General features: G+C 34.5%; 1 protein-coding gene across 1 annotated transcript in view; it reads right to left on the reverse strand.

The window, feature by feature from the left end:
* Positions 1–975: 975 nt before the first annotated feature.
* LOC106882316 (zinc finger SWIM domain-containing protein 8) overlaps positions 976–16,273 on the reverse strand; it is a 42,357-nt gene continuing 27,059 nt past the window's right edge. Inside the window, exons 15-20 of the mRNA XM_089353113.1 lie at positions 14,355–14,635; positions 8,260–8,634; positions 6,993–7,585; positions 5,593–5,962; positions 3,954–4,131; positions 976–1,581 (exon numbers count right to left, since the gene is read on the reverse strand). Coding sequence (XP_089209239.1) covers positions 1,338–1,581; positions 3,954–4,131; positions 5,593–5,962; positions 6,993–7,585; positions 8,260–8,634; positions 14,355–14,635 — 2,041 coding nt within the window. The 3' untranslated portion in view covers positions 976–1,337. The remainder of the gene's footprint in view (positions 1,582–3,953; positions 4,132–5,592; positions 5,963–6,992; positions 7,586–8,259; positions 8,635–14,354; positions 14,636–16,273) is intronic.

A 16,273-nucleotide genomic window follows, 5' to 3' on the forward strand; every position in this document is an offset into this window, starting at 1 on the left:
ATATATATATGTACACATATATATGTACATACATACATACATGTACACACACACGTATATATATATATATACACTGTTTGTGTGTGTGTGTGTACATATATATCTGAAAATTTTGATGGGGAGGAAAGAAATTAAAAGAATAACTACACTCAAATCTAATGAAGCCTGTATTTTGCCAAGAGATCGATACTAACAACAATATAGCAGGAGGAAGCTCAAGTTAGCACCATTTTCAAGGTAAACAGGGTAAATATACACTCACACTTTCCTTCACTCATAATATCAAATTTAATGCTTTCTCAAACTGTGGCACTGATATGCAAGCTGCATTACTACCGCAGTCAGAAGCAAAGTCCAATCTATTAAAGATTGCTGACATGATGTGATAAATGTAAGAATATAACTTTAGCAGAAGGTTATAATGGTGGCCCACAATGGTATTATGCTGTGTCAAACCACAGGTTCTTTCAAAAACAAAAAAGTGTTACCAGAAAGAAAGAAAATCTATACAAAAAAAAAAAATATATGTATATATATTCCTGAGATTTCCAGACTTCCATAAAGTAAAACAAAGAAACTGTGAAAATGAATTTAACACAGTAAAGGTTAAAAAAGGAAAATCATAGTGGAAAAATTTCCAAAAGTGTAAGACAAATTATTAATAAAATATGCAAAATATGCATCTTAAAAAAAAATTTGAAAAATTTGAACTAAAAATTTTTTAAAAGTTAAATTAAAGAAATTATAATTAAAATTTTATAAAATAATTTTTCTAGTCCAAATTTTTAAAAACATTTTCTTCCTCGAATTCACATATTTTTAATTTGTCTTGCAAGGAAGACATTATTGTCCACCCCAAAAAAAAAAGAAAAAAAGCCAATAATAGCCATGTAACTTCTACTTGTTAGACAAGCAGCAACAACAGAAAGATTAGGGTCAATACAAACGGAGGTGTGAACAAGAAAAACAAACCACTGCTTTTATAATATTTTATAATATTCAAGGACTTATATTTAGCTTACTATACTAATTGTGACAATACACATTCCTAGGTATGTATTTCCAGCAGATCACATTTTCTTCATTGAGTGAATGCATGATTCCTGAATAATTGAAGCTATCAATGCTTGCATTTACAGACATCTGCTTACCTACTTGGGACTAAAGGCAAATAAGTAAACTTTTAATTGCAAGTGTTTTCACTAATGTCTACTAGAAAAAATTATGAGTTGTGATGTTACTTATTATAGTGAATTTAACACTGCAGCCTGCAATTTAGAAGATGACATCTCAAACAAATGCCAGCATTAATATTTATTTCCAGAGTATCTTTTTGCTTATAGAGAAATTTTAGAGCTGGTGACATTACATGTTCCCCGTGTGAGTCCATTGACAATTTTCTGCCAGAGTTCTTTGCGGCATGACTTGGAGCGGCGTAGACTTTGGAGCAGCTCATTGAACTGCACAGGGCCCCCAGGGGACATGCAGAATGCTTTCTGTGCAGTACAGATGATGCTGACAAAATCATCATATTCAGGTGATGTTATATGATGAATGCGATGATGCGCACAATGCATGAACCTATAAAAAAGAAAAGGAAAAAAGAAATCAAGGATAGAATGCATAGTGTGAAACAAATTTTTAATTTAATATATTTAAACTATTCAAAAATTTAAAATATTTAAAATAAGTACTAATATCTAAAATATTAGTACTTATTGACTTAATTGAGTTAATTTACATATTGAGTTGGTTTGCAAACTTTTATACTTAAGTGGTAAAATAGAAATATCATTTAGACAAAATAAGTAAAAAAGATTATTCATCTATTACTTAATCTTCATAAGTAGTTTTAAAAAATGTAAAAATCCCTATTGCTTCAAGGATATTTGCTAATAACCACAATCTTAACATAAATAAAACTACATTAAACAGAATCTCAACAAGAGTATGATAACCATATTAGTAATAATACACATTTGCAAACCATACTTCCATACCAAGGCTGAAAGTATGTCACTTATCGGGGGATAAAAAAATTCTCTTTGAATGAATCACAAAGTGATAAAGGTAAAATTATATTTTCCCAGTCAGAGGCAATATCAGGTGATATAGGAGAATAGTTACCATTTTGTAATAAATTTTAAAAATACAGCATAATAAAGTTTAAGCATCTCAAATAATATCCCATATATTCACATATATTAACACAAAAATAATTGAAATTAAACTCCATTATATTGATTGGGAATTATGTTTCATGGAAACAAGTGGCAGATAAAAAGAAGCAACAGTACACTTTTCTGAAACAGCATAAACCATAGTTAAACATAGAAGTTATTTGGTTTGATTTACATTCCATTGGATCTTGGTTCTTAACTAAATACAGTCCTACTCCAAAATTTTATTTTTCTGTAAATTGATTTGCAGCCTTTCAAAAGCAGTTTCTCTAGATTTTTAAAATTCAGGTCTTCTACCATCATCATCATCGTTTAACGTCTGCTTTCCATGCTAGCATGGGTTGGACGATTTGACTGAGGACTGGTGAAACCAGATGGCTACACCAGGCTCCAATCTGATTTGGCAGTTTCTACAGCTGGATGCCCTTCCTAACGCCAACCACTCCAAGAGTGTAGTGGGTGCTTTTACGTGCCACCGGCACGAAGGCCAGTCAGGCAGTACTGGCAACGGCCACGCTCAAAATGGTGTATTTTACGTGCCACCTGCACAGGAGCCAGTCCAGCGGCACTGGCAATGATCTCACTCGAATGACTCTTCGCGTGTCACCGGCACAAGTGTCAGGAACTCGAAGCTGCGGCACAAGTGCCAGGAAGGCGATGCTGGTAACGATCACGCTCGAACGGTGGTGCCATCACGATTTTGCTTTCGCTTGCCCCAACAGGTCTTCACAAGCAGAGTTTAGTGTCCAATGGAGGAGACGTTGGCATGGGGGCCAGTCGTCAAATTGATTTCGATTTCACTTGCCTCAACAGGTCTTCGCAAGCGGAGTTTAGTGTCCAATGGAGGAAAGGTATGCATAAGTGGGCTGGCTACATCCCTGGCAGAGGCCTTGGATTTTGGTCTCACTTGGCTTGCCGGGTCTTCTCATGCACACACGACTGTATTTAAGAAGTTCATTCACAACCATATGACACTGGGTATGATCTCACTGTATACCACCTTAGGCAAGAGGGTTGCTTATTTCTGCAAGTTGAATTTGGTAGATAGAAACTGCACAAAAGCCCACTATATATACATGAATGGGTTTTGGCATGAAAAATGGCATCCAGCCATAGAAACCATGCCAAAGCAGACAACAGAGTTTGGTGCAGCACCTGTCAAACTGTCCAATCCAAACCAGCATGGAAAACAGATGTATGATGATGATGATGATGATGATGATGATGATATATATCTTTTGGTGAAAAATATAAATATCGTTTAGAAACCAATGCTTTATGAATGAAGTTCCTTGAATTATTTCTTCTATATTGAATTATAGATATTCCCTTGTTACTCTCACTGTCAGGAATGCAGTGAACCAGTAACTGGTCCATTGGAAACTATAACCAACAGCACTAATGTTCAAAAGTCGTGATGTAAAATATATTTACTAACTAACCCTTTGATGCTTTTGTAAAACTCTTGCTGGAAACATAATTCAATATCTTATTCTTCTAAGATAATTTTAAATTACATATTCTAAGGTATTGTTTACTTGGATTTGTTGTTTTGATGTATAATATATATAAAGTACAATGAATTTTACAAAAGTTTAACAATATAACAATAACATTAGATAAGCATAGGTTTGACATATTTCTTCTGTTCTCTAAAGTGCATAAACTCTAGGTTAATAATGAATTTAATCATATCTTTTAATATATCTAGGTCAATGTTAAAAACTATCATTAAGTCATATAAGTATTAGATCATACAGCTATTATACTTACATCTGTATACACTTCTGCACCAGTGGGTTGAGGAAGTTTGAGCGCAGGCAGTTGTGCACTGGAGTCTGGTTGTTATGAGCCAGATAGTGCGCAGCTTCCCAGGCAATGTCGTAGAGAACGAATGGACTGACTACAGCGTTAACAGCACTGGCACAAAACTGCTGCAAATAACTGCTTCCTATAAATAAAAATGTTCAATTACAGATAGATTTTAGTTACAAACAAAGGATAATAAATATATAAATTCTCTAATGCCACCAAGGTTAATTGCTGTTTAATCATATCCTATTTTGGTGACTTAAACTGTTATTCCAACAAATAACTATCCATCTAAGTCTTCTCAACTAATTAATGTTTGCTAAAAACATTTAAAAATAAACAGAGCAAAACAAAGTTAATTTTTTTTTCTTTGTTTTTAGTTTTCAATACAACAAAGCAATGATATTAAGTTATAAAGATAAATTTTAAAATATTTCTTGCTTGTAACATTTGTTCATTTCAATGTCTCTTATTTCATATAAGAATAACTTAGACATTAAGGCAGGATTTTTACAGCCAGATGATCTTCTTTTCCCTAACTGTAACCAGTATTTTAAGTAGAAATTTTTTTATATACCAAGTGAATCTGAAAGCACAGAACTAGCAACCAGTTTCTTGACAAGAAGTGTCAACAGATATCACTGGTTGCAGTCCAACCACAAACAGTGACATCACTGTTAGTAACTGAGCTGCAAACTGTGATGTCACCATTTGTAGTCATAGCTCAATATAGGTTGTAAACATTCACAGACATATATGCACATACAAATACACACATACCATTAATAAACCAGATAAGCTTCTTGGTTAGATGTTCTATTTATATATCAGATAATATTTTTGTGCTCTAAATAAAATAGCTTTTGTTTTGGTTTTCTTGTTCAGAAAGGTTTAGTCATACGATTTCAGAAAAACCAAAATAAATATATCACTACACTGTAAATTATAACTAGCAAAGTGAAAAAATGTCAAGCTCTTAATCAAATGATCTCTAGTTTATAACCCATCACTAGTATCACAATGAATCTCAGGCAAAGTCCAAATCAATCTAATCGCCTATTTTATAAATAGGTACCACAAGATAATACAGCTCTCATTGAGAAATAACAGTCACAACATAACTGAAAATATAGATAGCTTGCAGTACTGAGTTCAAATTTCTCTTATGACCAAAACTTGTCATATATTGCTATTTCTACACAAAGAGACATCTCTCAACAACTTAACAACATGAAAGCTAGGATAAATATTAGGACATCATACTCCTATTCAAAAATATCTATCATTCAAGTAACAGTTACAGAAATCATTCAATACATCAGGTTCACTCGAAAAGTAATTAACGAATTCGCATCTAATAGTTATGTCACATTTTTAATATCTGACAGAAATTTAAAAGGAGATAAAAACATTAATTTGCATTTTTAAAGTTTGTATCAAACAAACTTTTGATAACTTTTGTAGTAAAAAATAGAATTAAGAATCTATGAAAAATTACTGAAGTTTCCATTTAAGCAAAATTATATCAATTAGAATATTGAAGAAAATATAACAAACCAAATAGTTTTTTTCTTTCATAATGACAAAAAATTTTACTTGCCTAATTTGATGGCAACTCCAAGGAGTCTTTTGACATCCTCACCATAGGGAGGGTTGCGAGCATATTTCATATGTGGACGATCATTCCGACCAAGTGTCTCCATAGCTAGCATGCCAACTCTATAGGCAGCCATCAGGTAGTTCATTTGTGTCTGATTATTAATAGCAGAAGGGGTTTGAATATTGGACTGTCCAACAGGCTGCTGCTGTTGCTGGCCAACACAAAGTGGGCCTTGCTGCTGGCCAGGAACACAGTTTGAGGAGGTAGGCTGGCATGGTGTAAACACAGGTGGTTGGTCCACATGTTGAACATTATTTCCTGCAGTTGCTGTTGCTGTGTTGCCACCATGCACTGGCTGAAGTGACCCAAGCTATTATAAAATAAAATTCAAATACAACATAAATATAATACACATAAAAAGTGCATCACAAAGTCAACTTAGTAAAATTACAGTTTGAAATTATATATAAATATATATATATATATATATAATTAGAGAAACAAATTTTTATGCACATTCACAGTTAGTTCACATTTTAGATTTTCATATTATAACTATAAGCTATAACTACAAGTATAACTGTTAATATCCGCAACAAAGTAATAATAATCAAAATGTGTTCGAAGGAGAAATTAATTTATATCTAAAAGACAAAAGAAAGATAAATAAAGCCTAAGTTAGCTCTGTTTCATTTTAGATGACTTCATGTCTTTTCTATGCTAAAATCAAACCAATTATTTTTTCAAGTCAAGAGATTTAAAAAGTTTTTACAGAAGGTTAGATATCCTCTTCTAATTCAAAAACTGAAGGGAATAGGAGTGACAGTGTTAGGCTTTTAATCTTTGAAATTAAGAACTTGAGCCCTATTCACTTATTCAATAATTTAAATAGTCAAAAGCAGAGGGTTTTTTAACAGTGACCTCACAATAAAATGGTGAGCAATTTTCTTATTTTTTCCAATATTTTAAAATTTTGAAAGGCAATTACTGTTACTCTAAAATTAATCATTAGGCTGGCTTCTAAATATAGTTAAAAATCACTAGCATGAAAAAATAAAGGAAAAGAAAAACTACCAGCACATTAGACACTATGTTTTGATTGTTATTCCTTCCCTTTCGACAAAGCATTGTACAATGATGTGTACAGTATAACTTATAATGACACTTAACCAAAATTTTTATTGTCTATAGATTGTTTCTTGCATCTTTGCCATAAGTTTAACCAAAATTTTTATTGTCTATAGATTGTTTCTTGCATCTTTGCCATAAGTTTAACCAAAATTTTTATTGTCTATAGATTGTTTCTTGCATCTTTGCCATAAGTTTAATTAAGCTAATTATTAAAAAATAAACAACATTTAGTTATATATTAATATGACTGTAGAATCTATCATACTTACTTGACAGTTTGGGTTAGGATAGATTTGCATGGTGGGACCTAGATGTCGGATATTAGTTCCATTGGAGAAGATCTGTGCAGTATTTTGATGAACATTCTGAATGTTCTGAAGGTTACCAACAGGAAATGGTGACTGATTCTGATAAGAATAAGTTGTAATATAGGCTCCAGGGTGGTGCAAATTGTTATGGAGTGGAATGTGAGTAGTCTGTGGGGGAGGTGGTGGTGGTGGAGGGTACTGATGATGGTGGTGGTGATTGAAGATACTGTATGTTGGCACATAGGTGGTTGGGTGGTGGGGCATCTGGCCATTTTGGGCAGGCCCAGGAAGTGTGTATGGAATCACCATTGGTCCAGGATGGTTCATATGGTTAGAGGAATGCAAGATAATTTGCGGTGGTGGTGGAGGAGTTCCTTGGGTGGAGACCTGTGAATTAGTAGATGTGTGAGAAGGCTGTTGGTTGTAAGTAATCATAGGAAGAGCAGAAGAGGTGTTAGATGAAGGATTTATCTGGTCTCCAACACAATCCACCATTAATGGCCGGTTGCTATCTTCATCTTGAGAATGGGAAGCTTCCAAAGCCACAGACAAATCTGAAGAAAGAAATATACATTTCAATAAAAATTTAACATACATAAGTTAATACTAAAATATAATTAACTATAAAAACATCAAAGGCAACTGAACATTTATAACACAGACTAAAAACTATGAGAATTAGAGTCACTTAGTTGTTTATTTTCTTTGAACTTAAAAAGTATTCCAACAAAACTATACAGTCTTTTATTGCAGTAGAATAAAAATGACTTCATGATACCTAGTGCAGATTATGTAAACAACATGAAGAGGACTAGCTAAAAGTTATTAAAAAAAAACCCATTTAAGGTCCCTAACTGTACATTAAGTGGTTCACATTATTACAGAACATTATAATCAAAATCAGAAAGGTCACCTTCATTCAACAACTGACAAGATTTGCATGATGCTCACTGGTTGATCTAACTATTGATCTGTAAATGTTACAATGTTCCTCTACTCTAACTAACTGCACATATCAGAACACTGTTCCACTTTCCTTACACAGGTCTTGGGTTTGTCATGGTCAAAATAATGAAATAAATAAGATAAAGGTATACATTGTTTTTCTTATTTATTTCCAACTATATTGTTGTAGCTAGTAATTAATCACATTGTAAGTAAAATTTTAAAAAAAAAAAAAAAGCATTAGAAAAATTTAAAAAAAAACAAAAGCAATTAGCATATCTACCTTGTGCACCTCCATTATTACTAAGGTGAGCAGACTCTTCAGCCATCTTGTCCCAATGTCGTGCCACTTCAAACAAAACTTCAGGGTAAACACCACCGCCTTTAGCAGCACTTTCAACAGCAAGACAAGCTTTCTCCAGCATCTCTTTGCTATGCTCCTTGCATTGAAGCAAGGCACGTTGCACTTCAATGGGATTTAAAGCATGAGCATGGGGTAAAGAAGAGAGAGACAGTTCAGATGCTGCCTTCACCATGTTGGGATCTCGACCTCTTGAAGCACGGTCAGCAAGAGATGCAACTTCAGGTGGAGTAAGGTGACCTTCCCAAGTATCAATAAGAATATTGATTGCAGCACTCCCAATCTCCATTGCTTGACCTGTTGAAAGAAAAACAGAAAAATATATTCAAAACAAAATATTTCATTATGATATAAACACACACACATAACACCAGAAATTCACAGAAGATTTCAAATTCTATACATCTTCAGTAGAGATGTTCTCTTAATTCAAAATAGGGAAGACAATCAAATTGGGAAAATATGGAACGTGGTCAATGGTACCACTCAACAAACATAAGATGAACTAAGTTGTAAAATTTATAATCTACTAATGTTAGGTGACCATAAAAACATACAAATTTGATTTATGTACACACATTTGAAAAGTAACTTTTCTTCTGTACTGAGTTGAAGAGATAAATGTATGTCTAATTAATGCGTTTAATGTTAGGTTTTTAAAAGTTAATGCCCTTATTACTGACCCTAAAAGGATGAGAGACAAAGTTGACCCCAAAAGGATTTGAACTCAGAATGTAAAGAGTTGGAATATATACTGAAAAATGTAGGAAAAAGAAGTAATTTGTGGTATTTTTTTTTGGCTCTTAATGTTCTGAGTTTAAATTCTGTCAGTAGGAAGGTACACAAAACACAAACCCCTTCAGGTAGATGGCCCTGCTCAATCTGTATAAAAGGCGTAGGTAGAAACTCCATAAGATGTACCCAGTGCAAGCTATGGACACATAAGAGGTGCAGCAATATCAAAGGAAGGCTAACTAGCAAAATAGTTTTTGTATGTGGCAGATGCTCAGGAGCAATAAACACTGAAAATGTGCAGAAAACCTTTGCCACACTCCAGAGAGAAAAACTAGTAGTTGATAGCTTCCGCTACCTAGGTGACCAAGTTTGTATTGGGGGAGGGTGCACTGAAAGTGTAGCTGCTAGAATAAGAATAGCCTGAGCAAAGTTTAGAGAGCTCTTACCTCTGTTGGTGACAAAGTGCCTCTCACTCAGAGTAAAAGGCAGACTGTATGACGCATGTGTATGAACAGCCATGCTACATGGCAGTGAAACATGGGCTGTGACTGCTGAGGACATGCGTAAGCTCACAAGAAACAAAGCCAGTATGTTCCGATGGATGTGTAATGTCAGTGTGCATACTCGACAGAGTGTAAGTACCTTGAGAGATAAGTTAAACCTAAGAAGCATCAGTTGTGGTGTGCAAGAGAGACGATTGTGCTGGTATGGACATGTGACAAGAATGGATGAGGATAGCTGTGTGAAAAAGTGTCACACTCTAGCGGTTGAGGGAACCTGTGGAAGAGGTAGACCCTGGAAGACCTGGGATGAGGTGGTGAAGCACGACCTTCGAACTTTAGGCCTCACCGAAGCAATGACCAGTGACCGGGACCTTTGGAAATATGCAGTATGTGAGAAGACCCGGCAAGGCAAGTGAGAGCATAATCTGTGATCTCTGCCAGAAGTGTAGCCAGCTCACTTATTTGTATCTTTACTGCATTGGACACTAAAAACTCTGCTTGTGAAGACCTGTTGAGGTAAGTTAATTTGGAATTTGAAATCTGAAATCGAAATCGAACTGAACCCGACGCCTGGCACCCATACCAACCTCTCCTTCATTGGACACTAAACTCTGCTTGCGAAGAACCGTTGGGGCAAGTGAAATCGAAATTGAACCATACTCGATGACTGGCACCCGCGCCAGTGGAGCACTAACAGCACTGTCCGTGCGTGTTCATTGCCAGAGCAGCCGTCTGGCTTCCGTGCTAGTGGCCCATAAATAGCACCATTTGAGCGTAATCATTACCAGTGTCGCCTTCCAGCACTTGTGCTGGTGGCACATTAGAAAATCATTTGAGCGAGGTTGTTGCCAGAGCCGCTGAACTGGCTCCCATGCAGGTAGCATGTAAAAACCACCTTTTTGAGTGTGGCCGTTGCCAGTACCGTGTGACTGGCCTTCATGCTGGTGGCATGTAAAAGTACCCACTACACTCTTGGAGTGGTTGGCGTTATCAAGGGCATCCAGCTGTAGAAACTCTGCCAGATCAGATTGGAGCCTGGTGCAGCCTTCTGGTTTGCCAGTCCTCAGTTAAATCGTCCAACCCATGCTAGCATAGAAAGCGGACGTTAAACGATGATGATGATGTTGCAGATAGCAACTAATTCCTTCCGGTCTCTTCAGTCTCATGTCTGGTCCAAGCATGGCATCACAAGGCAAACAAAAGTTGCTGTGTACCGTGCATGTGTACTGACATCGCTCCTCTACTCATGTGAGACATGGACTCTGTACAAATGTCAGGTAAGCGTCCTTGAATGCTTTCATCAGAGATGTCCCAGACACATTCTCAATGTTGGCTGGACCACAAAAATTCCAGACACACAGGTCCTGAGGACAGCTGACATCTTGAGTATTGAGGCAATGGTGCACAAGCACCAGTTACGTTGGACTGGAAACCTTATTAGAATGAAGGATAGCAGGATTCCTAAGCAGATGCTATATGGAGAACTTGTGAATGGAAGGAGACTCCAGCAGAAACCAAGGCTGCGATTTAAAGACTGTGTCAAGTCCTTATTAAAGACCTGTGATATGCAGGACACTGACTGGGAGAACAATGCCTGTCATCACCACAGATGGAGGAAGCAGGTAAAGGAGGGGATCAACACTTTTGAGAAAGCACGTATCCAGCATGAAGAACTTAAGCAAGCTGCGCGAAAGCGCACGGCTCGTATAGTGAATGGGGAAAGCTTGGTCTGCAATGTTTGCAGTTGTGTATGCTTGTCAAGAGCAGGGCCCATTAGCCACCAACGGAGCCACAAATGCAAATTATAAGTTAGTCCTAGAGCGCACAATGTCCCTGAAGGTCAGCAATGGTCTTCCTCAGTCACGAGTGGATGGCCATCATGTATATATATATATATATGTGTGTGTGTGTCTATTTACGATGGACAACAGAAAACAGTTTACTTGTTATAACTGTTGTCAACTTATCCCCTCTCTCCTTAAAGCTACGCATTCATCACACTTTGTTTCCCTTCATGGGTGTTTTAAAAGATACTTGTGTGTATGTGCATGTGTGTGTGTGTGTGTTTATGAAAGTATGTATGTAGTGTTGCATGTATATCCCTGAAGTTGATTTCAAGTGTTAATCTCTCTTTTTTGACCTCACATATTTGAAATCTCAACTTTTTTTCTACTGAACCAAATTTTAAATTTTGTAGCTCAAAATGTAGCTTGGGAGGTGACCAATCTAAAAATGTATAAACATCATCAAATTTGGTAAAAAACTGAATTAGTGACAAAACCTAGAAGTAGTCGTGAGTGAGTGAATGTTGACCGTAAGAATATTACTCACACACTGCTGTGAGTGAATGATATTTATTACAATATATATTTATTACAATATAGTGTATTCTATGAATATGCAATAGATTTTTGCGAGATACCTAAATACTGGATTGAATCAAACATTTTGCAATATTGGTTTCCAATTTTGGCAGAAGGACATCAAATTCGGAGGGAAGTTGATTACATCACCTCAGTGCTCAGCTGATACTAATTTTATTGAGTACCTCAGTGCTCAGCTGATACTCATTTTATTGAGTAACAAAAAGATAAAAGGCAAAGAGAACCTTGGTGGAATTTGAACTCAGAATGTAGAGACAGACGAAATGCTGCATGTTAACAACTCTGCCAGCTCGTAATAAGTAATAATATTACTTGAAAATTGACGCAGGAGTGGCTGTGTGCTAGGTAGCTAGCTTACCAACCACATGGTTCCGGGTTCATACCCACTGCGTGGCACCTTGGGCAAGTGTCTTCTACTATAGCCCCAGGCCGACCAAAGCCTTGTGAGTGGATTTGGTAGACGGAAACTGAAATAAGCCCGTCGTATGTATGTATATATATATATATATATATATATATATATATATATATATATATATAGATGTATGTGTGTGTATATGTTTGTGTGTCTGTGTTTGTCCCTCCAGCATCGCTTGACAACCGATGGTGGTGTTTATGTCCCCGTAACTTAGCGGTTCAGCAAAAGAGACCGATAGAATAAGTACTAGGCTTCCAAAAAGAATAAGTCCTGGGGTCGACTTGCTCGACTAAAGGTGATGCTCCAGCATGGCCACAGTCAAATGACTGAAACAAGTAAAAGAGTAAAAGAGTACTTTTGGCACATTTAGCTTATATAATAACGTTTTTCATTTTGAATATTTGAAAAGATTAGCACCACAGCACTTGTCTTGATGAATTCTATCATATGAGCTAAACAAAAACGAAATTTTAACAGAAAAAGTTTAGGTCTTGAATTTGCTTTTAGGCATTACCACTGCATTCAGCACATTTGGTCCCAGTAGTTTTTTATAAAATTTTTTTTTATATATAATTAGCATCATGAGATTCCTGAAGGCGAGATCTATGAGAAAAGTTAAATTTAAATATAGTTTTCTTTTGAAAGGAGAATATTTGGAGTCAAAGGTAATTTCAGGTATTAATCTCTCTTTTTTTTTTCACTGGTTTTTACCTCAGTACTTTATTTTCTACTGAATATTTTTGCATATAACTAACATGGATATATTCCTGTTGTCGGGATCTATCATATAAGCTAAAATAAAATATAGATTTATTTAAAAAAAAACAAACAAAAAACTCAAAGTTGATTTCAGGTGTTATTCTCTCGTTTGTGACCTCACATATTTGACTCAAACGTTTTTGCTACTGAACCAATTTTCAAAGTTTTTAGCTCGAAATATAGCTTATGATGTAACCAATCTAAAAATGTAAACGTCGTCTAATTTGGTTAAAAGCTGAGTTAGTGACAAAGCCTAGAAGTGGTCATGAGTAAGTAAATGCTGACCTTAAGAATATTATTCACACACTATGCGTGAATGATACATTTTGAAAAGATTAGCACCACAGCACTTGTCTTGATGAGTTCTATCTTATGAGGTAAAAAGAAAAATTTTTAGGGTCTGAATTTCATTTTAGGTGTTACCACTTTTTTGGCACATTTGGCCCCAGTAGTTTTTAATTAAAAATTTTTTTTTTATATAATTGGCATCATCAGATTCCTCTAATGGAGATCTATCAGAAAAGTTGAATTTAAATATAGTTTCCTTTTGAAATAAAAATGATATTTGGAGTCAAATTTGATTTCAGGCGTTAATTTTTTTTTTTTGCGCTGGTTTTTACTTCAGTACTTTTTTTCTACCGAATATTTTTGCATATAAGTAACATGAATAGATTCCTCTCACCGAGATCTATCATATAAGCTAAAATAAAATATAGATTTCTTAAAAAAGAAAAAAAAAATTTGGACTGAAAGTAGATTTCAGGTGTTACTCTCCTGTTTTTGACCTTACATATTTTACTGAAACTTTTTTTTTCTACCAAAGCAATTTTCAAATTTCGCAGCTGAAAATGTAGCTTAGGATGTAACCAGTCTAAAAATGTAAACATCATCTAATTTGGTTAAAAACTGAATTAGTGACAAAGCCTAGAAGTGGTCGCAAGTGAGTAAATGTTGACCTTAAGAATATTATTCATATATGTTAGTGTGTGAATGATTCAATACTTTGATACCAACCTCACACTGATTTAGAAGCTATAAACTTTCCAGGTAGGCATTTTATGGACAGACATTTCTGGTTATCAGCTAGTATTTAAAATGTTTTTAATGATATTTAAAACCATTGTTGCTTTGTTTGTTTTGGAACTATTGTATGACAATAGACATTTAACATAAATGCTCAATACATGTAATCATTAGCAGTAGAGACTAAGATATTACCTGTTATCCAAGAAACATGAGAAGAGTAGGTACGAGACAGCCAGTTGGGTGATACACAATTGTGTAATCCAAGAGCATAGAGACCAATTTGGAAAGCACATAGATGTAAGTTGCGATGTGGTCCAGTAGGATTGTTGTTATTTGGGGGTCGTGTAAAAAGTGAGGTTGAGCTATTACCCCCAGCTTTAAACAAAACATTCTTTGCCAACTCAAACATAAAATGAGCAGAAGCCTCACTTGGCTGATTTGGTGTAGTTGGTATAATTCTTTTTCCTTTGTATCTGAAGAAAAAATATAAATCAATAATTGAGTTATCTATATAGATAAAATATGATGATGATGATGATGATGACATAAAGGTAGCAATTTAATGACTAGTGAAAATGAACCATTCCTTATAATTTCTGAATAACTAAAATGATGCTGACAATTAAAAACTATTTTCATTCAATTTCCTGGATGCTCATCAAAATGTTTTTTTCTGCAAATATAATTACTGCGCCATTACAACAGTAACAACAAATTGCTTTAAATAACATGTTAATATTCATTTCAAGCACTGCTTCTATTCTTTCTTTCATTTCTTTGACTAATTAAAAAAAAAAAACTGGATTACATTTTCTTCAAAAGATTAAAGAATTTGCAAAAAATTCAAATATTGACTAAGAAAAAATAAACTGACATGGACTTTTTTCTTCACATTCCTTGTCTATTAATGAAACAAAACAGCTTGGTGAAAGAATCAACATTTTCTCAATTACTATGGCTACATTTTCTTAAATCCTATGGTATTTTGACATTATTTACAAATTTATTTTCAAAGAGCCAAAATGTTGCATGTGTAACTACATTTAATGTGAAAATCAACTATAAGTGTATGTAATATTTATGCGGATAAAGACAATACTGCAAACTTATTAAACCAATTTATTTTATTACTGCAATGACTAAATAAGGAAGCACTATAACTTGAACCCACAATGATAATTGTTACAATCAAGCTCCCAAAACAATTATTTTTGTGCTCAGTTGTGATTTTAATAACCTTACTGTATTTTTTTAACCAAAATTTGAATCAGAAACAAAATGTCATTATTTGGAGATCATACTACCCTTATGGTTTTGTCATTAAAGATTTTGTAGCAGAAAAAAAAAAAAAAAAACCCCTCCAAAACCAACCCAAAGTGCTAAAAAGCAAATAATTCCAACCCTAGAGGATTCCCCAGATCCTACAGGTTACAAAGAGCTTGTAACTTTTCTGAAATAATAAAAGGGTAAATAAATGCTTCTAGTAAAGGTTGTACTACTTTTAAGGCTATTGATCACAATAGTAATATGTAAAATTGAGATGATTATATAGAGCAACATTTTTATCACAGTTTATAAGGCTTGGATAGGTGTACACATTTTTAGACATTTGTATATTTCATAAGTTGATGTACTTCATGATAACAACCACTTTACTTTTCTCAATATAAATTCAAGCAATTCAATTATTCTACCTGGACTAACAGTAACAATTCAGTGACATACATTCTAATTACTAACATGTATGAATAGGGGAACACACGCACAATTGCAACTCCCTATTAAAGTGATTATTATGATAAGTGTCCATAGCAAATGGATATAACTATTTCAGTTCATTGTTGAAATGTAAATCACTGAGGATATTTATCACTATAAGAGAAGCAATTAGAGAAACAGAATGAGGTAAAATTTGAAATGTATGTAAAAATACATAAATATCAATGCACTATGCTTAATTTTATAATTATTGAAGTAACACAAGTGAAAATTATATATGTAGCATAGCTTATTAACTTCAACAGAATGCAGAGAAAATTGCAATTGCAATGTAAGATGACAATTTTTTAAAAACTGGTAAACGTACAAAAAAAGTTAACAAGAGTAGACAA

Source organism: Octopus bimaculoides, chromosome 5 (genome assembly GCF_046866305.1).
Source record: "Octopus bimaculoides isolate indiv1 chromosome 5, ASM4686630v1, whole genome shotgun sequence".
Lineage (NCBI taxonomy): Eukaryota > Metazoa > Mollusca > Cephalopoda > Octopoda > Octopodidae > Octopus > Octopus bimaculoides.